The following is a 25847-nucleotide window of genomic DNA, read 5'->3' as shown; positions in this document are numbered from 1 at the left end:
CTTGCCAAAAATAGCCTTGAGGGCTTCCTAGGTGGCGCAGTGGTTGGGAATTTGCCTGCCAATGCAGAGGACATGAGTTCGATCCCTGCTCCAGGAAGATCCCACATGCCGCGGAGCAACTAAGCCCGTGTGCCAAAAAAAAAAAAAAAAAAAAAAAAAAAAAAAAAAAAAAAAAAATAGCCTTGGGATGAGTCCTTACTGGTCACCCTTTGCCTTACTTCTCTGACACTGATTTTTAAGTCTTTTGTTAAGGAGTCCTCCTTCTTCGCAAATCTTTTTTGTCAGCATAGTGTGGCCTGACATCCCGTGGGTTCAACAGAAGGAGACAACTGTTAGAAACGTGTGGGACTTAACAACAAGGAGAACGTGTACCGGGCCACACCTCCGAGGAGAGGTACGCGGAGCCGCCGGCCCCGCTGCTGGGAGGCCGACTTCTCAGACTGGGTGAACACTTTTACTATATTGCCACTCCCCTGGGAACTGGCTACTTCTCTTCCCACTTCGGAAAACACATAATGAGACTGTGTGTTTCCATTTTACGTCCCTTGAAAACGGAAATCCTTCCCCTTCTAAGGAAAAAAAAAAGGAGTAAAGAGGTAGACGAAAGGCAAAAGAGAAGGAATCAGGCAGTCTCCAAAGCACACTGGCTCAACTGGGAAACTGCGACCAAAGCAAGCTCCATAATAATGTAATGACCTTTAATGAGTGTCTTGGGAAACAATACAGCCCCAGCATAAAAGACAAAGGGCAAAACCCATCATGGCTCCGCTGACACTAATTCAAAATGATTTTCAGAACAACTAAAGAATGTAAGAGAAGTAATCTGATCCGCCCATCTGACCTCACTTTGATTCAAGGGCCCTTCTCCTGCCATTTCTAATTGTCAAACCCTCTACGTTTCACATCTGCTCATATTTAATGAAAAGCCCACGCTCACCACTGCTCTTTGAGGCGACCAGCTCTGTCCAATGGGCACCACCCAACCCCACCACCAGCGAGGGAAGCCCTGGGATTGCTATTGGAGCCCTGCCAGCAGAATTCTGTGTAGACACAGACATTCCTTAATTGGAGAGGAAGGGCTTATGTGGGCCCACGAAGGGGCTCAAATTGGAATGGATTTTTCTAACTTATTATTAATGGTCAAAGGTGAGCGGACTCACACAGGGATGGATGAAATCTGCTTTTGTTTGATGGAGTGACGACGGCGGGGAGACTGATGAAACAGGGGAAGCAAACCCCCCCTGAGCTGTCAGTACCAGTTACGCCTTCGACACACAGCCCAAAGCGCCATGTCCTCCACGGTGGGGGCTTATACTGGAGGGGCAGAAAGACAGCAATCTCACGCCCAGGATGTTTCTCAGAAGACGGAACAATCCCACCCCAAGTTTTTCTCCTCCTGGCCTCCATCAACACTTGGATTAAATTGCAGAGCTGAGAAATCCCTCCAATTATGGTTTCTCCTGGATAAGATGGAAATTGCACACACTGGGTATCACGGGCCTCACGCAGGGGACACAGATTTTGCTGTGATTGGTTTGGGTGGCCAGTGCCAAGACATGACCACAGGCCTTAGTTTAGAGCCTGAGTGGCTCCTTCCTTTTCTCCACTGGATCTCTGGCCAAGGTTTTAGAGTCTAGTGGTTATGTGAAAATAGAAGTTGTGCCTTAGACGGGTAACCGAAGGGCCTGGTGCTTACGTTCACCACCATCATTCAAAGAGGTGTGGCCAGACTGGGCCACCACAGCTCACCCCTCCACTCCTCCTCCCCAGCTCCTGTCTTTGAACCTGGTGTCTTGCCACACTTCGCAGACAAACAAATCCTTTGTACGGTTGTGATCAAGTTCACCTCGGTGGTGTCATAGGAACCAGAGAGAACTGTGATGAGAATAAAGGAGTAAGGGCACATGCTGTGGCATCTCTAAGAAAGATTTAAAGGAAATTTCCTCCCTAGGATTTTAGGCCAATGTGATTGGGACAGTCCAAAATCCCTCTCAACGCCACGTCTATTCAGCATCACTTTAAAAAATGAATCCTGTGCCTTGGCACTGTTCTGAAGGAGCAGTAAATCATAAACCAGAGAGGATGATGGTTCTCTGGGCCTAGGTGGAACCTCTTCCACCTGCCTCTAAGACCGCCCCATGCACCATAATGTCGCAGGCTTGAACTGTGGGTTCAAACACCAGCGCCAGGCATGGCGCACTGCACGGCACACAGTGACGTGAGGGCTCCCCCAGCCCTCGCGGCCGCCCCACGGATCACTGCCACGCAAGCACACCGTGCCGGGACCACCTTCAACACCGGCATGTGAGTCAGCAACTTTCTCACGGCAACAAGTTCTCAGGAGTGAAATGCCGTGTTCTCTCCTTGTTGCCGGTATGAATGAACTGCTGCTGGTGAAAACTTAGTTCAACCAGCTCTGGGCACTTAGAAGAAAAGAGAATGGATGATATGGTTACCAACACACGTGGTCGGTGTTTTCAAGAGGAAGGGATGAACACAGAAGGAAGGATTGTCTTCGACCACCCATGCTACCAAAAATGTGAAAATAAGGTGACAGCCATACTTTCAGGCATCCAAGTCCTCAGGCAAAACACAACCTCTTCTGCCCTTAGAGGAGGACCCTCGATGAACAAGCTGGAGTTTCAGTAACATCACCTACGAAGTGTGTCAGTAAAACACCAGCAAAGTCCGTGCTGAAGACAAGGACGGTGGGGGAGGGGGTCTCAGGAATCTGGTGTACGTCAGCGTCGCCAGCTACCACCGCAAGACCCTGAGAGACTCTTTAACACCTCTGAGCTTGTAGGGGACAAAGACGGACCCCAAGGGCTGCACGATGGACTCAAGGAAGCCATGGAGGTTCTCGGCTTAGGATTTTTGTTGTTATTTGGAATCACAATTGCTACAAGATACCTTAGTTGAACAGGGGCTATATTTTTGGAAAAACAAAAGATATTACTGGACTGGTCCTTTGAATGAGTCATCTTTTTAAGGGGAAGCTCTAGAATCCACCCATCTGTATATGCTGGCAGATTCAGAATATTCTTTTTCAGAGCATAGGAGGCAATCTGGCACAGGAGGAATGAGATACAGGTTAGGGAGGTACAGTTAAAAAAAAAAAAATACCCATCTGCATCGAAACCCTGTTGTACTCTGGAAAGTATCCGCGCTCACTAAAAGCAAGTTCATGCCAGAGTTGGCTTGTTCTCCCTGCACTATTTTCCCTCCTCCTTTCAACCCAGTCTGATGTCTGACCTTTTCCCCCGAATAGTGAGATATACATTTCCATGCATCTCTGCATCAATATAGTGTTTGATGTGCTGTCACATTAATCTCCAGTGTATATTTACTTAAAGGAGAAAGGAATAATATTACCAGATTATAATATCACAGCCTGCACGCTCTTACAAGAAACACGAGTTCACAGAATAGGCAGGGAGGCCTCCCCAGCACGTACACAGTGACACAGGCAGCGAGGGCAACACATCACCACGTACACTGGGAGGAAAACATCAGCCCGATGGACTCACAGCACCCAGGGGCACAACACAAGACGGGGATGATGCCACAGACAGCACAGACATGGAACTGTGTGTGTTGGGGTTAAACTTACAGGCACGGAAAGTGGTGGAGCAATCATTAACAGAGACAGAAGAAAGCGGGAAGGCTCTCTCAAGGGTGTCCACGTTACCACGCACACGGCCTGACATGCACGAGCAGTCACGCTCAGAACGTCCGCAATCAAAACAACATGCCCGTCTCATTCTCTTGTAGATGGACATCTTGGCTATAACCATGGGGTCGGATGGGAGGAGAGGAAGAGCGGTAGTTAATGGCAAGGTCACACACAGCAAGGCAGCTGGAAGGAAGCTGAAGGGATTGAACACAGGTCTTAGTTCACATTAACAGTCTTGACCCAGAAAAAAAAACAATGCAGAGAGAACTGTTGGTAACACTTTGGTTGTACATCGAAAAAAGCAGAGAAAATATCCATTGCCTGTAGCATCCCCCAAGGCTGTGGCGTATTATTTTTCTCCCCTGGGTAAAGCCGGTGACCACGGGAAAGGACATGGCTGATGACACTCGGGTTGTTGGATGAGAAGCAGCACATGTTAGAGACAGCAAAAATGTAACCCACATTTTTTCCCCTGGCACAATTAATACAGGAGGACAAAATACACACACAGCCAATCAATTAATTGCTCATTGGGTACAATAAATGGTTTTTGCAAGATGCAAAAATATCTAATATGTAGGCTTTCTGATTTTCATCCATTGCTGGGCATTAGGCAGAGGCTGGGACAAGCTTTCATCAAATTAGATGTGAAACGATTACGTGTTAATGTAGAATCTAAGGATGCCTCCGCTGAACTTCCCCAGAGTGAGTTTACATGATGCCTTCAGGAATTTAAATTTACTCTTGACAGAACAAATATCCAAATCTGTCCATATAAGAAATGCAGCTACTCAAGGCTAACGCTGCGTATTTGACATTAAAGGCAGCTCACAAATAAGAAATCACCCAAAGCATGTGAGATGTTGGTCTATTGGAATGCATTTAGCTACTCATGGGTGTATTTTCTGCTTAAAGCTGAGAGAATCTGAAAATCCCATCTGTTTTACTCTCCCCGCCCACCAAAAATTCAGAAAGCTATTGGGCTACTGGTTAACTATAATTTTTTTCTTATACAGAAAATATTGGCTAAAAATAGATGAAAAATTACAAAACATGAAATGAGAGAATAGATCCCACATAAAATATCGTCCTGAGATCTGCACGAGGCATGGATCACTCTTCTCAAGTTAATATCACAGGTTCTGCGCTGCCTGGGCATCCAGCTTGAGTGCTAACCTACACAACTTGTTGGACATCACTGTAATTGTTCTCAAGGCCCTGCATCTTCACCCTGCGAGCCAATTTATGCGTCAGTACAAGAGAAGCTTTTTGTACCTCATTTTGATGCTACAGCAGGCAAACATCTCGGCTTATCCTTAGCATGAACCTGCCTGCTCCTCTCACAAGATGGGAGAAGAATTCATGCTTTTTCCAAGCATCACAGCCAAATAGTCAGCTGAACTGGAGAGCTGTTATTTCCTGTGTCCACACCTTCCATTGTGAAAGTCATTTTTCCCCCATCTTGTTTTTTTCCTTAGTGGAGAAATGTCTGCACTCTTACTTTAAAATATAGCTAGTGGTTTTGAATGTTACAGTCACCAGGAAGAGGGGTTTAAATCTCTCCAATGGGTCAAGTCCTGTTCTAAGACCTTTATGACTTGCCATATGGTCTATTTGTCAAGCAGGGGTAACGTTATGATTGTGAGGAACAGGCACTGGGGGAGATGAATGAGAGATCTCTTCAGCAGCAACTCCATTCTTGTAATCTTGGCTCACATTTTCAGCGACATGTTCTTTTAGCATCCTAGCTAGTCAGTTGTGCAGATCACCATCATGCAGCCCCAGCCCTGTTCAATGCGTGGGACATCATTCCTGAGCTTAGCTTTTACAAAAAAGAAAAAAAAAAAGAAAGAAAGAAAAGAAAAGAAAAGAAAAAGAAAAAGAAAAAGGTCCACTATAGCATTTGAATCAGAAGAATTTAGAAGGCATGGTGTGATTGCCCAGATGCCCCAAACAGCAGTTGTTGAAGTCGAGAAAGGCAAAACAGTCTTCAGCTGAAGACATGCAAATAAAGTTATTTTAAATACATTCAGATCTGGTGTACAACTCGCAGACCACTTGCTTGTTTTTTCCTTCTTAGTTCTTTTACTGGAAATATTGACTTGTTATTTATACAGAGGAGGGAAACGAAGAGGATTTTTTGTTTCATGTAGATAAATTGTTTTGAAAAAAATTTAATCAAATGCTGTAGCAGAAGAGAAGCCCATCAAACTCTGAAATGCTATGCTTCTCATTAGCAACAGTGCCTGGTTTTCGTTTCCATACTGCCGTTTTGGGTTCATATACAATAATAGACTCTGACACATTTATTGGAAAAGAAAGTTCTTATATATATACCGTCTTTTAGACAAGGGGAGGGAAGACGGAGGTGGAATAACTTTCGAAATGATTTTGTCAGAGGTAAGCCCATCCTAATGGGTGACTGAAACCTCCTACTTGATAAGGGTTCAGGAGGAAACACAACTTCAAACCAGTGCCTCTCGGGGACTGTTTACAATTGTTATTGTTGGCTCTTCTGGAGACCATGCATTGTTCTAAAATTTCATAGTGTGAGCATGCAGGAGCAAGCTGAAACCGGTAATCAAAGCAGCAAAAAAAAAAAAAAAAAAAAAAAACAAAACCATTTGCTATAAGAAGATTACATGTTAATTGTAAGCACTCACATTCCAAAGCAGCATGTGCATAAAAAGGAAAACATGCTATTTCTCATCATTCCTTCCCAGTCATCAGTGTTACAGTCACACCAAATCCAAAATAGAAATCTCAGAAGACAAACAAGCACCGCCACAAAAAGAAAAAACAGAAAATCAGCGAGAATGATCGATGAGAGGCTCAAAGACAAGACAGAAACAGTTAAAGGTGACTGAGCCCCGCACGTTGACAAACCTTTGTGAATTACAATGTCTAGACCAAGGTGCCACCAACGGGGAGGCTGGCTCTTTTGCTTTACTTCTGGAATAGTCCATTTTCACTCACTCCCTATCAGGTGTCTTCACCTATATACTCCTGGGTCCACTTCCTTAAAAGGTAAGGCCCATTCTGACCTCCCGTCTGGTGGGTGTGATCCGTCAGGCCTGAAGGATGTGCGTCCCAGCCGGGAAGAGCCTTCCTCTGGGCCATTTTATGAGTCCTTTAATCCATTTAACTAAAAATGGGTGAGGATTTGCCTCTCAGGTGGTAGCTGTTCCAGGAGAAGTGGATACTCTGTGTGTAAAATTAAACTCTCAAGTTGTAAAATAAAATCATATCAGAATTAAGTCGTGGACTTCCGACTTTAGAAAATACCATCCCTCTCCCCTTCGACTCTCTCTGCTTCCTAATCCTTCGGTTTTATTTTAGTGCATTGTGGATATTCAGAACCACCGGTATTTTATTTCCATGTCTCCATGATTGTTTCCTTTTCTAGAGCTGATGTAGGTTCAAAGGTTAATTTCAGATATCAGGGTGCCACTTAAAACTCCCAAGGTTAGGTTTCAAAGAGCAATTTTGAAAGTTTTAGTATTTATCTAAAACAGAAGTAAGTTTCCTATTTACTCCCTGGCCACATAAAGTGCCCTCTCTCCTCTGGTGTTTGCTGATTTTCTTTTTTACCTAGTCACCCAATGCTCTCCTCCCCAGTGTCAATCCTCAGAAAAGGGAGTTTTCCCTAGGAGCTCAACAATAATACTAAGTAGACCTGTGAGGACATCTAGTGGGTCTGTGTGGAAGAGCAGCTAGTTAACAGACCACCTGAACTGGCTGGGAGAGGATGCTGTGTGCCTCTAAGAACTGAAACCTGCAATGTCATTTCAATTCACTGGCTTCTCCCAATCCACAGCAGATATTTAGGGGAGAGCAGGGATGAAGCGGAGAGAGGTTCTAGGACATGGTCCTAGAGTGGTCAAAAGTGGCAACTTGCAAGCCCATCGGCTCTGCAGCCACAGCCAGCAGAGCAGGACCGCTTCAGCACCAGCTGGCTGGGTCTCCTTAAAGTAAAGCCCTGCTGTAGCATCCAGAGACAGGGAAGAGTTTGTCTCTGAGAGGTGTCGATGCTGCAGCTACTCGTCATTCCATCTTAGCGCTCTTGGGACTTTATGCTCAATTAATTGCCCCCATCGGCCGGCTTAACTCTGGGAAAGCATAAATACAAGCCTCTGGAGACTCAGTTTTCTCTTTGGCCCACATCACAAGGCTCCTGTTCTTGGACTGGTGCCAAAGATTCAAAGATGTTATGTGGTTGCCAAGAATTAGACCCTGGGTCTCACCTTTCTCCTCTAAGAACTCTGTCCTAGCAGTTTTACAATTTGAGAAAAAGCTTTTATGTGCTTTCCTTCACCACGACGAAGTGGATGTTCATCCAATATTTCCATTATGACTTCCTAGTACTATTTGCAGAGACAAAAGTATTTCCCTCACAGACATCATCAAAGCTGTTTACTCTTAAGTGTTGAAAACTGGAAGATTTCTCATATGTACTCTTGGACAACTTTTCTTCTATATTCAAAGGTCATGATCAGGAGAAAGGAAACCTGTATCGAAGGGGCTGCTGTAGATGGAGCTTAGTTACGGCTCTTTCCTTGTGTCAAACTGACAATCAGTTGTCAGGTTCAGGTTCTCTGCTGGTTAGCCCTTCGGAGCCAAACCTGGAATGGAAGAGGGAGTTGGACTCCATCCTGTTCTCAGCACCATCTGCCTCCTACACCAGCAACCAAATTGTCAGCTAATTTCCAATTGTAGAATCTTAATTTCCAGGGTGGGTTGGAAGGGGCAGGAAAAGCAGTGCTGGACTGAAAGGCTCAGGTGGAGTTTTCCAGTTGCTGGAGAAAAATATTTTAGGTTTCAAATGGAGCAATTCAAGGCAAGACTGGGGTGGAAGAAAAAAAACTGTCATTCAATTTACAGACACTCGTCAGATTGCAACTTCATGTTTAAAATCAGTCCAATGAAGGAAGGATTATTTCCAAGCCTGAACTCTGGAGCTGCTCTTCATATGCTCAGCAGCAACAAAAATTTTAAGTTAAAATATCCAAGGAAGAAAAAGTCCACCCAAGTATAAGATGGAGGCATTTGTTTGATGGGACACTGGGAATCCAAGGGCATTCTTTCAAATCCTATAAATGAGGACTGATGTCTCCACTTAGCAAAATTCCTCTGATTAGCTTCTGGAGGGAGGAGAAAGACCTTCCAGGTGGTTTTCCAAGAAAGGGAAGAAGGGAAAGAAAAAGCTGGTTAATGTCAGCAGCAGAGAGCACACACCAAGCTAGCTGATCCTGTCCCCAGTGCCATATTGTGGCTGGAGAAGACAGAAGAATTTGGCACGAGAGTTGTTTGTTGACTGACATCACGGTTTCCCTCCAATTCTGAAAGATCATTAGATACAGTAGGCAGCTCTGCAGGTAGGAAAGTGATTCATGCCCTCAAGCCATTTTTCAAGGTGTTCTGCAGACAAAGTGAGCCACGGAGTTAATTTTGGCAGAATTTTGCTCCAAATTGAAGAAGGTCATTGTTTTGTTTTGTTGGTACATTGAGCATTCCATATTCTCAAACTCTGAAGGCTAGCCCAAACCAGATGACCAAGTTGCCTCTTCTTCTGCAAAGGAGTAGGAGAGGACCAGGTGCAGAGACATCTCCAAATTCCAGAGCCGCCGGACTGGTCTCCAGGTTGGGTCTCTTGTAGGTGAGTAAAGGCAATGCTCATTGCTGATGCCACTGAAAGCAGCACTGCTCTAAGTCACACACAGAAATACTGGCCTCAGAGCTCCTCATCAATTGCCACATCTTGCTGGGAGAGATGGTCCTACTCCTTGAGTAATTTAGGAGCTCAGAGACTTACATCTACTCATGCAGGCTTTTACACAGCCCATTAATGAAATGGGACATTCTCTTCGAGCCATCGTTTTCTGCCTTAAGCAAGTAAGTGGATCTTGCAAGATGCCTAACACCCATAGAGGAGCTAGGTATGTCCTAGTGGGTATTGTTGAGGGAGCAATTTTATTTTAAAGCAAGGGTACTTCATAGACTATAGGAAATAATTACCACTGTGGAAATACTTGTCTCCAGTAAGGCAATTTAGATACTTACAGTCCCCAAATTAGGTGTCCAATTAATTTTCTCTCAAGCACTTTCTCATATAGAGAGGCACATATGGTGTAATAAGTATATCACTCTCTCTACAAAATATCTCTATGCTTATATATAAAATTGTACATTTTTACATATAAAGTACTGGTACATATCATATATATCACAGCAAGGGAATACATATGTAGCATATGTGATTCCTTCAGGATAGGAATTCAAGCTTAATAGCAGAGGAGACCAAGTATAATTTATCAAAGGCAAGCATGACAATAGACCCCAATTTATGAGGCATCTAGAGCTAGTGGTAATTACCTCAGCGGACTCAGTGTCCCCTAAAGGTCCTGAGACAAGGCCTTCAAGAGAAACACTGCTGTTAAGGTCTTATTTTCAAGTGGAAAAATAAGACAGCGCCAGAAGCTGGCAAGAGGCTGGCGGGGATGGGTGGGGGTGGATGAACAGAGAGGGGTTCCCTGCTCGCAGGGTTCTCCAGCTCCAGGCTACTCTGCAGACCGAGTTGGGGCATGATGTCACTGCTACATGCAACATAAATACCAAAAGAAAAAAGAAACTGCAACTGTACAGAAAATAAAAGAAGTATCTCTTCTAGAGAAAGACAGGGGGAACTGGACTCCGGGCTGCTGGGAACCCGTTTTACTCACAATATATCACTACCAGTGTGCAGTTAAAATAGAGTAGGGGCCGTATTCCAAGGCAGCAAAGAGAAAAAAATAAATCAAAAATATGTCAATGATTAGACGTGAAAGAAAATTCCTTCCAACACAGCAATTTAGACATGACTTGCCCCTTAGGAGTCCACCTTTTGGCAAACTTTTAGAGGCTGGGGGAGAAAATGTACATCATTAGACCAGGTTTGTTATACAGAAAAAGAAAATGGGTAAATAGTGGATTCTGAGAACATGCTCCTTGGCCAGACAGCTGAATTTGACTCTCTTCCTTGATGGAGAACTATGAAGAAATGGGAAAAAATGCAAAAGTTAAACTATACTAACACAGAATTTCCAGAAATGGAGTGTCCACACTTGATGTTTCTCCAGATAGTATCACACAAGACATTTAAGGTTGTTGAATGAAGGTGAATAGGGAGCCGGGTGGGGGCGGGATTTGGAAAGGGAAAAGCAGGATTGGGAGGGCAGGGTTAGAAAATTGTAGATAAAGACCAGTGATGTCATCAGCTCTGCCCTCCCGGAGATGTGTCATTCCAGGGTGAATTATTAATACCTGGCCTCACAGGTTTGGACAATTGACTGAGGGTCAGCTGCCCTCTCCAACTCAGGGCACCAGGCAATGTGCATTCAAAGGCAGGAACCACCCCCACCCCCACGCATTATTAATAATTCTAGCTCCTTCTAAGAGAAGTTTCTTTGCAACCAAAATCTATCTTCCCCAATTTCCTAACCTGCCTGGTATGCCCAGGGAGGTGCATGTTTAATCATTCATTTTATTCTAACCACCCTTTACACACACACATCCGCATCCTGCCCTCGGTAACACAGGCTGCTATGACCTTTTAATGAGGAAGAACGATAACTGGACAATCCTGAGTGTCATCAAACAATCTGAAGGCCTCTATGAGACGTGGAGCCCAAGGAGGGAGGGGGTGCAGAGAGAGGCTGTGAGACCTTCTCACACTGGCTTGGCTTTGCAGAGACAGTCCTCTTGCAGCAATCCGTGCCGTGCGGGACGGGAGATCATTAGATTCACTAGCTGAACCAACGTTAAAGGTAATGAGAAGAGCAGAATTATTTCAAACAATCAGGTGCTTCTCTCTCTCCAGGAGGAAGTTAAAGTCAGCTGCCATTTGCTTGCCTGGAATCAAGATGGAAAAATATCCTAGAGGCCAAATCCTCATTTCTAGGGACTTAAAAACCTGTCTGCGGGTCTCCTTGACAGTGCCCTGCAAGAAACATCCCAGCATCGGAGCAGGGGTCGGAGACGCCTGCTCTTCCTCCGGCCACTTCCACTCCTGCCTCCCTGGAGCCAGTTCTCTGTCCAGTCACCAGGGAGATCCTTTACAATAAGACCTGATGATGTCATGAACTTGCTTAAACTCTTCCAATGGCTGTATTTATTACAGGGCTAAAACCCAAGTGTCCCATGGCCCCTGCCTGCCTCTCTGACCTCGTCTCATACCACCCTCTCCCCAGGCCCACCAGCCTTCCTGCCGTTCCTCAAACGCCACTAACGTATTTCTGCCTCTCGGCCTTGGCTCTTATTCTTCTGTCTACGTGGACTGGATCTCAGCTTCAATGTCACCTCCCAAAGGAGGTCTTCCAGACCTTTCCAGCTAAAGAAGCGTCCCTACAAGGTCCCTCACAGCCTCAGGCAGTCTCCTCTCTCTTCAGAGCACCTGTCTCTGTCCGAAGGTGTTTAATTATTTCTGTGATCATTGCTTGTCTCCAATCACTGAGTGAAGGCTTCAGGAGGGCAAGGACTATCTCGTTCACTGCTCCATTCCTAGCACCAAGAACAGCGCCCTGCATGAAGAAGGCGCAAAAATATGTGAATGACTGATCAACAAGTGAAAGTAGCCTTGCCATTTCACTGATGCCCCCGCAGGGCCAGGTTCCCTGGTAAATATCCGGTCAAGGGTTATTGGCCTCAATCCTCTCCTGCATTCCCCAACTCCCTCCACTACAAGTGTTTTCTTACTAGGGTTCATCCTCTGGTATTTGTTACTCTCTCGGGTACTTCTGCCTTGGGATATTGTGTTCCTTCTGGTGGAAGTGATCTGGGTGATGCCCAGTCAGCTGAGCGGTTTCTGTGTGTACAACCAGCTGGGCTGGGTGCACTGCCCAGCAGGCCCAGCGGGAAGGGCCTTTTGAGTTATGGAGTCTGGGTGATTGAGTGGGGAGTGAGTTTGCTCTGTGCCTTTATAGGCCCTTCGATGCTCTTCCTGGTAGGCTGTTGAATCGGAGAATTCTTAGGCCCCACATAGTTAGAGACTCTTGTCCTGAGATATGGATACTCACCTTGGTGAGGTGTCAGAGCTGGGTGGAGGGGCCATGTGTGTTAAGTCAGTGGACCTAAGCTGCCCCAAGCTTGGGAACCAGCCCAAGAAGATTTCTACAGAAAGTGTTCCAGACCAAGAGTGTTTCTATGGGCATTTACCCACGAGATTGAGTGTCTCCTCTGTGCTCCAGTAGAGCGATGTTTACATCTCACTGATTTCGCATTTCCTGCAACCCCCTTTAGGACTTCTGTGAAAGAAGCCCTAGCTTCGGTCAGCATATCTCAGGAATGGTGCTCTTCTGATTGGTGTGTGCTTGTGGAAAAGTATTTTATGCAGTGATCTTTTATAATTGGCTTATTACTCATCGGACCCAAGGTCACCCACCTTGCCCTTCTCTCTTACAAAAAGACTAGGGCACAGCATTAAGGGAGGTCTCTGGATCTGTATGACTCTCAGCAACCTCATCCTCCCACAAAACTCAGAGCCTCAGTTTCCTCTTCTTGTAAAATGGGATTAATAACACCATCTGCCAATTACACAGGGTTGCGGTGAGATCAATGAAAATAATGATCAGAAGGGGCTTTGGAAACATTAAATAGCCAGGAAGGAAGGCACGACTATTGTTGTTCTCTCCAGAGTTGGGAACAATTTCTATCAGGCAATGCAACATAATGACTGCAAACCTCACTTTAAGCCCTAGTTTTTTGAGAGCTCACCATCCTCCATTCCTGATTTACCATATCCTTCTCAAGAAGTCCCACTGGCAAGCTGCTTTGTAAGGAGTTTGAGACAAGACATGCCAGAAGCTACTGAGCCCAATCTAGTCTATCCCAAAGAGCAATGATGTTTGAGGTTGGTCACCATGGCAATGGCAGATAAAGCCCATTGGTGATGACCAAGTTCTTTCCTTGAGCCAGTCTGAAGGTATCACAATTGAAAACTCTAGCCTTTGGTACCCAAATCAGCAGGAATTCCAAATGCAAAAAGAGTCAGCTTCCATTTGGGAGACTGAATCCTCAGACTCAGTTTCCCATCAGCCCTAGCACGGCCATCTTCACACCAGGTAGCCCTCCCCCCCATCCACTGGAAATCACTATGCAAAACCACTCCCTCCTTCAGGGCCATGGCATCCCTCCTCATACACTGCATTTGCTATGTTTGACTGGACACATCTACCTAAGTATCCCTTTAGAGCCAAGAAGTGGGGATTAGGCATGAGGTTCACGCCGAGGTGTTGATGGTGGTGATTTTCCATCCTCTGCTCTGATCAAGTGAGGACAGGTATTTATTTCACATCTCTTTAAACTGCACGGTGAAACATAAACATATTCAAGAAAGCTCTTGATGTTTAGTGTTTCTTTAAAAGGAAATGGAGAAGGGAAATGAATTTGGGGAAAAAAGGAAGGAGAGAAGGAGGGAGGGGGGAAAGAAACTCTACTTACGCCGTTTGCAGCCGCATTTTTTTATTCTTTTGGGATCCGTGATGTCATCGTGACAGGCCTTGCAGTAAAAAAATGCCCTGGAGAAAGAGAATGGAAAAGCTGACACGTTTCATAATCCACCCAAGCGAAATGAGGACCACATTTCCTCCACCGCGGTGCCAAATTAATGAAACATGCCAGCACTAATTTCCTTTAATCTTCTGAAAGGTTTAGACGTTTACAGACGGAAATGTTTGTTGCGAGACCATTTATTTCAAACATAGGATTCTGCAATTTGAGTTAGTGCTCCTTTTCATAAACTTTTATTTGAAAAGGAGCAAGGAGAGAGATTGCTGACGTGACACACCACGTCTGCTCGTTCCTCGTTCACTTTGGAGAACAGCTCTCCATGCTTCTCATCAGAACACATGAGCAACCAGCCCCAGACCTTCAGTGGGAAGTTAAATACATCTCCGACATCCTCACGGTCTAGTCAAATAGGTATTAAAGGAGCACAAAGAAGACAGTCAAAGAAAAAACAGTAGCCTACTCACTTTGACAGTGCCTTCCCTTGTCAGCCAAAGTGTGAGAGGTTGAGGAGGAAGGTGGACAGGGAAGGTCAAAGGAGTCCTCTGTCCAATTCCTTCTGGAATTTCATAGCCCATATTCACTCTTAACATGGCTGGACCCACTCCCGTACTCTCCAGGCCTGAGAACAGGTCATCACTGAAAGTTTTCTTTTTTACTAAGGAGCACAGCCCATGTGACCCCTTGGATGGGGTGGGAGGAGGGTATTATAGTGTTGGGGTGGATAGAAGGAGACCCAGAGGAAGCAATCAACAAGAAAATCCCCTCATGTGACTCAAGTGTCAATATGTGATTACAAGGCACATTGGCTGTGTCGGAGATATTCTGGATGAGACAAAACAAGGTCATTGGAGCACTGTTTAAAATGCACAGGAATAAACAAAACAACATAAAATAAAATGCACGGGGCCTAGAAGAACAGCACTGGGGGGGCTTGTGAGCTTTCACTACTGGGGGATACTGTGATAAAATTCATTGGAACAACCTTCTGGATACGGAGACTAACAAAATCCCTGGCTCAGCACCTTCATCATCCCATCATGCAACTGAATGCCAGGGTTAAACATGGTCTTTCCCTGACCAGGGCTATAAAGACATAAACACAATTCTTGACCATTTTATTCTTGGTTCCTTTTTGTTTTTCACAGGACTTCGTTTATGGTTGGCACTGGTTAGAAACCAACATTAAGGGCTTCCTAGGTGGCGCAGTGGTTAAGAATCTGCCTGCCAATGCAGAGGTCACAGGTTCAATCCCAGCTCCAGGAAGATCCCACATGCCACGGAGCAACTAAGCCCGTGTGCCAAAAAAAAAAAAAAAAGAAACCAACATTAAGACTTTGGGGTGTGGAAGAGATCTTGAAGATCTTGCGGCCAAAGTCCCTGGGACTCAGTGTCCTCATCTGTAAATTTTGAGGAGGTTATTGTGACCTGTTATCCTTTCTGGACCTTAGCCAGGTCCAGGACTTCTAAATCCAAGCCCAAAGCTCTTTCCACCCTAGCAGCTCATCCACTATTTAAATGCCAGTTCTCATCCATCTTGCAGAAAAGGAAAGGTAGTTGATTGCTTGTCTGAGTGGCAGTGTGGCTGAGAAACCAATCAGCGATGACCTTTCTTGAAAGGTGAAGGACAGGAAAGGAGGTAGTGATTTTGCTTCCACTTCCTTTGGCCATTTTCTCCCCCATTTGATGCTACACATAATAATACTTGTAACAAAAATAACAGCTAGCATTCACAGAGCACAGATTACAGGCCGGGAGCTGTTCTAAGCATTTTGCAAGCATTAACATGTTTGATCCTCAAACAATCCTTTGGAGAAGATAGGATTATTATCTCTGTTTTACAGAGAGGGAAACTGAAGCACAGAGAAGTTAAGTGGCCTGCCCAAGGTCACACAGCTAAGAGTGGCAGAGCCAGGATTCAAATCCACAGTCTAGTACCAGAGCTCAAGGTCTTACATCTCTACTAAAGAGATGGTGAGAGGATGATGAGTCTGAATAGACTATTGAAAAGATAAAGTATGATTACTTCATGAATTAAAGCTGGATTCTGAAAGTGAAATACTCAAAGGGCCAGACAGGTAAAGTTAATGAGTGAAATGCGGGTGGGATGGAGTCTGTGGTAACCTGGAGACACACCCCCCCAACTGAAGGGAGCAGAGTATCTAAGCTCTGGCTGATTTTTGCTAAGTGGCACTTCTCTGCAGGCACCATTCTCCTCCCCATGCTCACCTGGCAAAGCCCCGCCCTACTGCACACCTGCACTCAAGCAGCAGAGCATTGCTGGAGAAAGGACACACCTCTGTGCCCACTGATCTTACTTTAAGTCCATGGCTGTGGACTCTGGGGGCCTTTTCACACTCTTCAGGATCCACTCCCATACCTCCTCCTCCCACGTCAACCCTCTCTGCTCTCCTCACCATTCCCTCTCCTCCCACCCCTTCTCCAAACAGGTGACTTTGCCCCATGCATCACCAAGACCAGACCTGCATCCTGCAAGCCTGGCCTTTAGGATCTCCTTGTCCTCAGGTTTCCCATTGTTTGGCCAATGGGAGGGGCCCGCAGGAGAGTGGAGGGTGGTCTTGAAGTGGTAGTAGTGACATGTCTCCCCTGAAGGACACAGCTCCTGCCAGGCAGCCTTTCCTACCCTACACCCTCTCTCTCCGGGTTTGGACAGCCCTCCTTCCCCTTGAGCCTGAGGATCCAGGGCTGAGAGTGGCTCCCCTCTGTTGCCAGCTCTGGGGTGCTTTGCCATCCCTTGTTAGTTCCCCTTGACTCTCAGCCCACAGCTTTATTTGGTTCCTTTACAAGACTCTCCTCCCTTTTCCCATTTAAGTGTGTCACCTTTCTTGCCAGGACCTTCGCTGATACAGCACCCAAAAGAACATCTCCAGCTCTCACCTTTTCCCAGAATGCCAGAACTAGGTCCCTCTGGCTTTGTGACATCTTCATGTGTGTGTTTAGTATGTATTGCCTACTTATCCTAGTCCAAATAGAATTCTTGATTTCCTACCACCCCAAACTTGCTCCTTCCCCAGTTTTCCCCATCTCAGTAAGATGGAGCCATTATCCCCCCAGCAACTGCATAAGCTCCAAATCTAGGCTCCATTCCTGATCACTCATTTTCCCCTCACTTCTTATATTCTGTTCATGGGTGGGTCCTATAGACTCTCTAAAATATATTCTGAATTGGTCTTACTTCTCTCCACCTCCATTCACCAATCTAGCCCAAGCTCTCATGTCCCACCTAAACTATGCAGCAATCCCCAAGTCTGTTGACCTCCTCTCCCAACCCACCTCCTCCCATTCTCTACCACGCAGGTGGAAACATCTTTTAATAACATGAATCAGACTACATCACCCCCAGCTTAAAACCATCTATGACTCCACTCTGTAATAATGACTTTAACTCTGTATAAAGTTCTATGGAAACCAACCCCTGCCTTTCCCTCTAACCTCATCTAGCCCACTTTCTTCCCCTACATTACCTGAGTACAACAGAATTGTTCCCGCCATGTCTCCTCTTCCCTTCTTATCCCTGTATGATGGATTCTTTCCCACCACCTCCATCTCTGCTCAAATCTCTCTCCCTCAGAGCAGCCGTCACTTACCCTCTATCTAAATCAGTGACAGCGGCATTAATCCTTTGCACCACGAATAAACAAAACTGCAATTCTCTCCTCCCCAGAAGGTGAGCCCATGAGAGCAGTGTCTCCTCCCCACTGTTTCCTACTGCTTCCCTGGCACCTAGTACAGAGTGTTCTCCAAAGTGAGTGACCTGCAGACATGTGATGAACGAATAAGTATGAGAATGTTGGAAGCTTTCACTCCTCTTTTCCTAAAACACTGCATCTGAAAGTTTCTCTGAGCTACAATCCATTCACTTTTTCCATTGCTTTTTTGCAGCAGAGGGTGCAAACTAATACTAGATCATCATAATCTACTTTTCCATTTTTGCAAAACTTGTTTAGTTTCCTTCGAAGCTCCAATGTCCTTTCTGTGATTTTCTGCAGTCTTCACCTATTCGAAATCCCCTAACTGACAGCATTTGCTCTTGACACATCACACACCATGGGAAATTACAGGCTGGTGTTGAGGCTGATTGTGTCAGCATGTATTTGTGAATACCATAATGCACTGAAATGAGACATACTGCATTCCCTAACATAGGAGGTAATTTGTTTTTTGGACTGCCTGGTATTTGTGACATTCATTAGTGAGAGATGCAATACAAAATAGAATTACCCAAATGGGAGCTTCATGTTATATTTGCTTTCTGGGAGGAACATGTGATCAATGGTGCCGCTGTGCTCCCTGGCCCTGTGCATGGTGCTGAGATGCTGTTTCCAGCTTTTGTGCTTCACAGTCTGGATGAGGGCACAATCTTCTCTCCCAAAAGACCTGGGACCTTCAGTCCCATTTACCCTCACTTTCCTCTCTCAGGTGACCCCAGTTTGGGGGGGGGGGGTACTCCTGGAAAAGGTGAGGATCCATGAACTGGATAAGGAGGTTTTCCTCTTCTACACCTGAATAATGACAATCCTTTCCCAATCTGCAGAAGTAAATTTAAGTCATTAGATAGTTCAATCTCAGGATTTTTTGTTTTTGCTTCTGCACCCCATTTTTTTTCCCTAAAAGCTTTTTTTTTGGCTGTGCCACACAACATGCAGGATCTTAGTATCCCAACCAGGGATTGAACCCATGCCCCCTACACTGGAAGTGTGGGGTCTTAATCACTGCACCGCCAGGGAAGTCCACCTAAAAGCTTTTATAAGAAGGACGGCTAGTCTGTAAGAGTGGGTGGAGAGGAAGAAAAGTGCCAGCTGTCAAATCTCATTGGTGTGTGCTCAGAGTGGCAGGCTCACTTCTTGGCAAATAATTAAGAATGTAAGCTCTGGAACCAGACTTCCTGGTTTTAAATCCTGGCTTTATGACTCACTAGCAGTGTGGCTTTGGGTGAGTTAGTTAACCAATCTGTGCCTCAGCTTCCTCACATGTAAATGGGAATAGTAATGCTACCTGTCTCTGAGCTTGTCAAGAGGATTAAATGAGTTCATCAATGCCTGGTACCTAGTTCCTAGAACAGTGCTGGTGCACACTGACCTCTGCATAAGAATTTGCTAGTATTTTTAAGTATGGTCAAAAATGTGGGTTTTAGAAAAGAGAAGACCAGTTCCAATCAGGTTCTGCCACTTGCTTAAGTGCTGCATGGCCTTAGACAAATTCTTTGTCTCAGTTTCAGAGATGAGGAAACCAAAGCCTGGAGAGTTTTAGAAGACCTACCAGGTTATTCTGAGGACTAGCAACAAAGACTGTAGAATACCCAGCAAAGGCCTGGCTTTGAATAGGAGCTCAATGAATGAAGACCAGGCTTTTATAAAAATGATAGACCTTGAGAATTCATCATTTATTTAAAATATTTTATGTAACACTGTCATTGAGCTGAGTGACCTGTCTGATCACCTGAGTCACATTTTCTGCTAGTAAATTTTTCCTAGTTCACAGGCTAGAATCAAATATAACAATATTCCATGGTGTTCTGCAAAAAGCCCTGTGATTTCCTGGGCTGCTTAAACCAGTCTGAGGATACTAATAAAAGTGTCATGAAACACTGAGGCCAGTGAAATCCTGGACTGTGCCTACAGAGGGTTAAAAATTGAGCCTGACAATTTCAGCCACTTACCTAGAAGGCCACCAATAGAAACACAGCTGGTTTAGTACTTCATCTGAAAGTAATCTAAACCTTCTAAGATTCCATTTGGCACTTAAAGTGGGAAACAGATAATTCTCGAGTAAATTTGCCTGGATAATATTAAGTAAAGAGTGCTAGACGAGGAGCCGGTTGTCCTATGTTGTGTCGTTCTGGGTCATCAAGAATCACGATGATGTTGAACAATCACTTGGGCTCCCTGGGACTCATTTTCCTCCCTTGGAAAATGGAAGAGCAGGTATCTAGGGCCCCCTAGGTCTAAAATGTTATTATTCTAATTCAGAGGTGTGGAGTTGACTGTGTAAAGAAGAGTCCATGGAAGCATTTGAAAGCACAATCTCTTTTTCCTAAGATTCAGCACCATGTGATGCCCACAGACATGTTAAGAAGTTCTGGGGTTCGGGCCCGGTACACATTGAAAGCATATCTCAGTGGATGGAGGTATCTATGTTTAAGCCAAAAAGAAAGGCAAGTGAAAATAAACTCTTACCTTTTAACTTCTTTGGCATCACTTGCGATGAAAAATCCTAAAGTACCTTCTTGGATCTTAAGATGGTTTCCAGGATTAATTAATATACTGCTCAGTGAACAAAAACAAACAAAGAAGACACAGTTGTGAGGTCATATTCTGAAGAAAACCTTGAAGGTTACACTGTACTGTTAACTTTATAGGGGGCCCACTAGTCTAATGCTTTCCCCCAAAATTTTTTCTAGAACCTGACATCCACTGTCCCACACATTTAATTGGCTAACTCCAGCATAAAGTTCTGCTGCCCAGTTTTCAGGCTGGCATACTCCCAGTTGCAGATATGAAAGCAAATCCAGGTTTTAGGGCCAGGTTTGTAACAATTGGTTTGCCATGGGCTTCTGATTTGAAGCAAAGTTCCTAACAATGTATCCTTCTGGAAATTGCTCCTGGCGGTCAATGTTGAGTGTTATTGGTCTAATAGAGCTATGCCTACACTAATTTTCCAGTAGATGACAGAGCATTAATGGGACCCCTATATGCATACAGAAACATACATGTATACACACCACATATTACTGCAGGGAATGGTACGGGACACCTGTGACCAACGCAGAAGCAAAAAGAACACCTGCATCACATTGTTAAGGACATGGAAGTGGATTCCATGTGCAGCCTAGGTAAAAAGAATTAGATCTACGCTAACCATGAGAAAGAAAAGTGCCAGCAGTTGGGAATACTTAATGATTCCAGTATGCTATTTACAAAAATACATGGGAGTGTTTGAATAAGGTATGTGTCTAGTATATCCTGAGTGGGGCCAACTGTAATTGGAAAACAAATGCAATTATCCCTTAAAAAACTTCCCCTGCAGGAAAGTATGAACCTAAATATACACTGTCCTATTTCAAAGTGGTATCAATAGATTAGCTGACCAAGCTGTGTTTGGACTGACAGAAGAGATAAATGTATCCTAATCTAATAAATGGATGAAACAAACAAGTTTAATTGTCTTCAGATCAAAAGCAGAATACAGGGATATCTTACACACAGACTGAGATGAGGCTTTAGGCTTAATGGACACGGAATCGAGGCATTATAAATGCAGCACCAGATATAAAAGAGGTATTCTTTGATCTGAAAAGCTGGTGTTTAAGGTAACAGATGTTTGGAATCAAGCTAAAGGAAGTCCTCAACTGTCTAAAACAATCAAAACAGAGGATGGTATTTAACGTGTAATCTTTTACTGCTAATAAAATCATTCTCACAGTGTCATGGCCAACAGAGTGATGTGTCTGTAGCAAGACGAGAAGGACTGAGGTGAACTTCTGTTCTGTTCGGAGAGCTCTGAGCAGATCATTACTGCAAAATGCTTGTGGTCACAGGAAGATCCAGTATTTACACATAACAAGACCTGACAGGAAGAAATGAATCCTGTGACATCGCTGCGATGAACACTAAATAACAGCAAGAGTCCATGAAGATTGGAGTGTTCTGCCCTAGGACCACAAGCAGCAGTGAGATTCCTCCCCAGTGAGGAAGCAGCAGGCCACGCTAACTGCACAGCTTGCAAGGGGCAGGAGCTCCATACGGGCACCACCCAATCACCCCTCTGACAACTCTTCACCTTGGTTTCACAGCCCTCTGACTTTTCACGATCACAGGAGGAAAAGGGTCAGAGCTTATCACAGTTTAGATGGATCCTGTTTTCAAGGCCAATGAAATGGAATGTTTTAGAAAGGCAGAATGCTGGATCTTGCACACTTTCTTACCCTCCTGACTGCACTGCATGGCAGTTCTTCTGCGCCCTGGTTCTGCAATCAGAAATTATGTCCAAATTCCAGCCCTGCCACTCAGTAGCTGTCTGACTTTGGGCAAGTTACTAAATCTCCCTAGAACTCAACTGCCTCACCTACAAGATGGAGAGGAAGACAAGCATAGTCTTTTTTTCAGAGGATTAAGGGAGGTAATGCACAGAAAGCTCAATGCATATTGGGGATTGCTATTTTCATTATTTCAAAAAAAGCCAAAGGTATTTCATTTTTAACGAAATGATCACTTTAGCTGGCCCCATGGAATGGAACACAGGACTTCTTATCAAAATACCCTGCTCATAATGATATAAAGTTATAGAATGAAGAACTGTATACTCCAGAATGATATACAGGGACATACATGAAAAGTTCTGGGTCCTTCTGGAGTTTAAAAGAACGAATTCCTTAAAAGTTAGATAAGCCTACATTTTGAAGTGTATTCATACAAGGGTGTAAAAAAAGCTTCTGAGTGAAAAAAAATCCTATCATGATTTTAACAACGCAATTCAAAAGGGGAAATTTGACACTCATCAATGTCTTGGTGACATATATGCGCCAAACAAGCCTCGCACAGAACCCTGTTTCCCTTTTCTACATCATATGCTTCATTAATTGCACTCCAGTGATCAAGCCTATTGTGTCACGGTTCCCATCAATGGAAAGTTTCTTTTCATTTCCTTTGTTCTTTAGCAACAGTGAATAAGAATTGGCATACAGTGAGAATTCGGGGCTGTCATTCCGGAGACGGCAAGTTGAGATAATTTATTACAGCCTTCAAGCTTGCTTTAGTCAAGTTAGTGTGGTGGAGAGGAAAGATTTTGGGCACTGATGTAAGGCAGATTTGTGTTCAAATCTCAGTTTCTCTGCCGATGTTGGTTAAGGGAGCAGGTGTATGTGTTGGGCAGTCGAGCTCAGGTCCTAGCCTTGGGCATGTACCTGCCGATAAATCTCACTCTCCTCATCTGTAAAATGGGGTGAACGACTACTAGCTTACAGCGTCCCTAAGAGGATTAAAGTACGTACCAAGTGCTGAGTGAGGGCCACATAGTAGGTCCTTAATACATGGTCACTGTTAATAGTAAGCAAGGTAATTACAACTGAATGAGAGGTAGATAATCTCTCACAGCATCACAGCTCTCCATTTTGTCTTTGGTGCTAATAAACTACCTAGGAGGCATCTTACGGGCATTGAAAGGCCTCTGTTCTGACTGCAGTATCTGAAACATTTTACCGTCACGCCACATCCGGAGATGGACTCACTGCACTGGCTTTTGGCTTCACGGTGGAGTATCACTCTGTTCTTTAAACCTTATGGCTGATTGTATAAGGCACCGAAAGCACTTCCAAAGGCCATCACTGACCGTGTGATTCTAGGATGCCCTCTTGTTCTCCTTTGGACAGAGGGGAGAGGCTTTACATCATCTGTATGTGAGATGTGAGGCTGCATCATCTGCAGTACCCTGATCAGGCTAAAGCAGCCTTCCAGGTAGGAACTGAAAGACTGAGCGCAGCTCTTCAGAATAAAGAAGGAAAGAAATCTAGATACATAGAGAAGCTCATTGTGCTGGATTCCACTCACAGATTTAAGGGTTTGGTAAAGAAGCAGGTGCCCCTGATTTCAGGGTACCACTGCATATAATACTTCCTGTGTAAGAGTACAAAGTTTCAAGGTCTCTTTGAGGAAATACATTATTCTTTTTGATATTTTAGACACTGGGTCTTCTATCCACATTCCAAATCTAGAAAGTTTAAATAGAGTAAATCCTTCTCTCTTTGAAAATATAAGAAGATAAGGATCCTAGACAGAAGTAACTTTTTTCCCTGCCAAATGCCTGCTACCCTTAGAAGATGTTATTGACCTTCTAATGGGAATATGTAAATCTTTCCAAAGATGTTTGATCTCAAAAGAATATCCAATGTTAAGTTTGTTTGGCTCTTGTGGCTGCCAAAAGTCTCCCTCCCTGTGCCTCGCTTTAAATCAGGCTTTTGCTCCAATTTTGTCTTATTCACTAGCTTATCAGAGATAAACTTCAAGATGTGTCATGTGAAGAATCAAGAAACTCTCTAAGAAAAAAGTCCATATATCAATTAGCAGAATTCCAATAGGGACATCTTCTTGGCAGGGGTGGACTTTCTCTCAATTCAAGGAACTATAAATTATCCTCTTTCTCCTATGACCTTGTTAATTTCAACTGAAAACATTCAGTAACAGCTGGAGGCAAAGGGCTGATGTGGTCCCTTCCCCAAGGATTCTTGCTCTCTCTCTTTTTTTCCTTTGCTCTCAAACTAGTTTTGTATCTAGACTTCTTCTTTGGTTCCTTATCCACTCTATGAAGCAAAGATACATTTTCTGCAGGGAACCCACAATTAAGTAAAGGAGTGAAAAGCATAATCCTATTTTATTTACTTTTGTAAACAAGTTTCTCATAGTAGTCAGCTTAGAGCCCTGCATGCAACAGGCACATTTCAACTATCTGTTGAACAAATGAAAACCATAAGCAGTGGTCTCAGTTCTAAAAGTGTCTCTTTCCCTCTCTACTAAAGAGAAGGGTAGTCACAGCTGTTTTTTCAAAGACCAAGCTGCAATTCTTACCAGTCAGGCCTATCAAAGGAGTGACCACTCCTCTTCTAGGGGGTTGGCAAATGAGCTAAGACTCTCCCAGATGCATTAAGTATAAATATGTAAATATACAGATATATAAACGGCTAGTCACCCGGGGAGTTGGAACAATCGATTCCAATATTGAAAACACCACTCACTTAGAACTGAACTATGAGTTCCTAAACATGAAATACAAATTCACATGAAACTGCTAGCAGGGCTCAGTCTAACAGGGAAACATCCCTGTCAGGTTCCTCCAGGAAGGAAGCTCCAGATTTCAAGCTGAAACTCCCTTCATGGTGTATCTCTTGCTGGACTTTGGTCAGGTTGGAGATTTGGGGCTTCATGGGGCAAAATGACTTATTCCCTTTCTCCACCACTTATGCATAGCAACTGGGAAACATCTAGTTATTCCTTCTTCAATCACCATAAACTTTACTTGTTTGCTGTTTTTGGAGACAACCAGGGATCAGTAATTCAACTGAAACAGATATTTTTTTAGAGGAAACTTTTATCCATTATGGATAAGTATGACAGGTACATATTTCTCTCCTCTCTCCCCTCAATTTTGATAGGTGTAGCGTACCATTCCCTGAGTAATTACAAAAATATCACACGAGAAGATAGTTTGTACTGGGTAACATGGTAAATATATCTGTGTCTAGCAAGCTAATGGGACTTCACCGACTAGAGCAAGAAGATAAAAACCATCCAGGACTTCAGCATCTGCTGTGCCCATATGAATCATGCCACTGGGAAGTGGCCTGTCTGGCCACACAAGGTCATAGATGATTGCTATTGGGTGAGACTTTGTTTGACCCAATTGTTGCCCTTCAGTTTATGGGCTGTGTTAGGGCACAGTGTACAGAAACCCCAAATCTCAAATCTTATTGCCTTTCTGGAACTTTTCATTTCTCCTAGGCTTTAAAATATATTCTGCTGGAGTCCTACATAACTAGACACACGTACTTTTCTTATAGAATATATGTAAGAGCACAGTGTGTATTCCATGCTTCAATATATTTGAGCCCAATTCGCTTACACAG

The 25847-nt window shown here is 44.2% G+C and overlaps 1 protein-coding gene across 7 annotated transcripts in view; it reads right to left on the bottom strand.

Moving 5' to 3' along the window:
• The window catches only part of KCNMA1 (potassium calcium-activated channel subfamily M alpha 1), a 707317-nt gene that overhangs the window by 115346 nt on the left and 566124 nt on the right, over window positions 1–25847 (bottom strand). For all 7 annotated transcript variants that reach the window (XM_057735193.1, XM_057735192.1, XM_057735190.1 and 4 more), the window contains exons 17-18: window positions 20410–20496; window positions 14147–14223 (exon numbers count right to left, since the gene is read on the bottom strand). In XM_057735193.1, coding sequence (XP_057591176.1) covers window positions 14147–14223; window positions 20410–20496 — 164 coding nt within the window. The remainder of the gene's footprint in view (window positions 1–14146; window positions 14224–20409; window positions 20497–25847) is intronic.

This window comes from Hippopotamus amphibius, chromosome 5, assembly GCF_030028045.1.
Source record: "Hippopotamus amphibius kiboko isolate mHipAmp2 chromosome 5, mHipAmp2.hap2, whole genome shotgun sequence".
In the NCBI taxonomy this organism is placed as follows: Eukaryota; Metazoa; Chordata; class Mammalia; order Artiodactyla; family Hippopotamidae; genus Hippopotamus; species Hippopotamus amphibius.
Note: the sequence above shows the minus strand (reverse complement) of the source record. Positions and strands in the feature narration are given on the sequence as shown.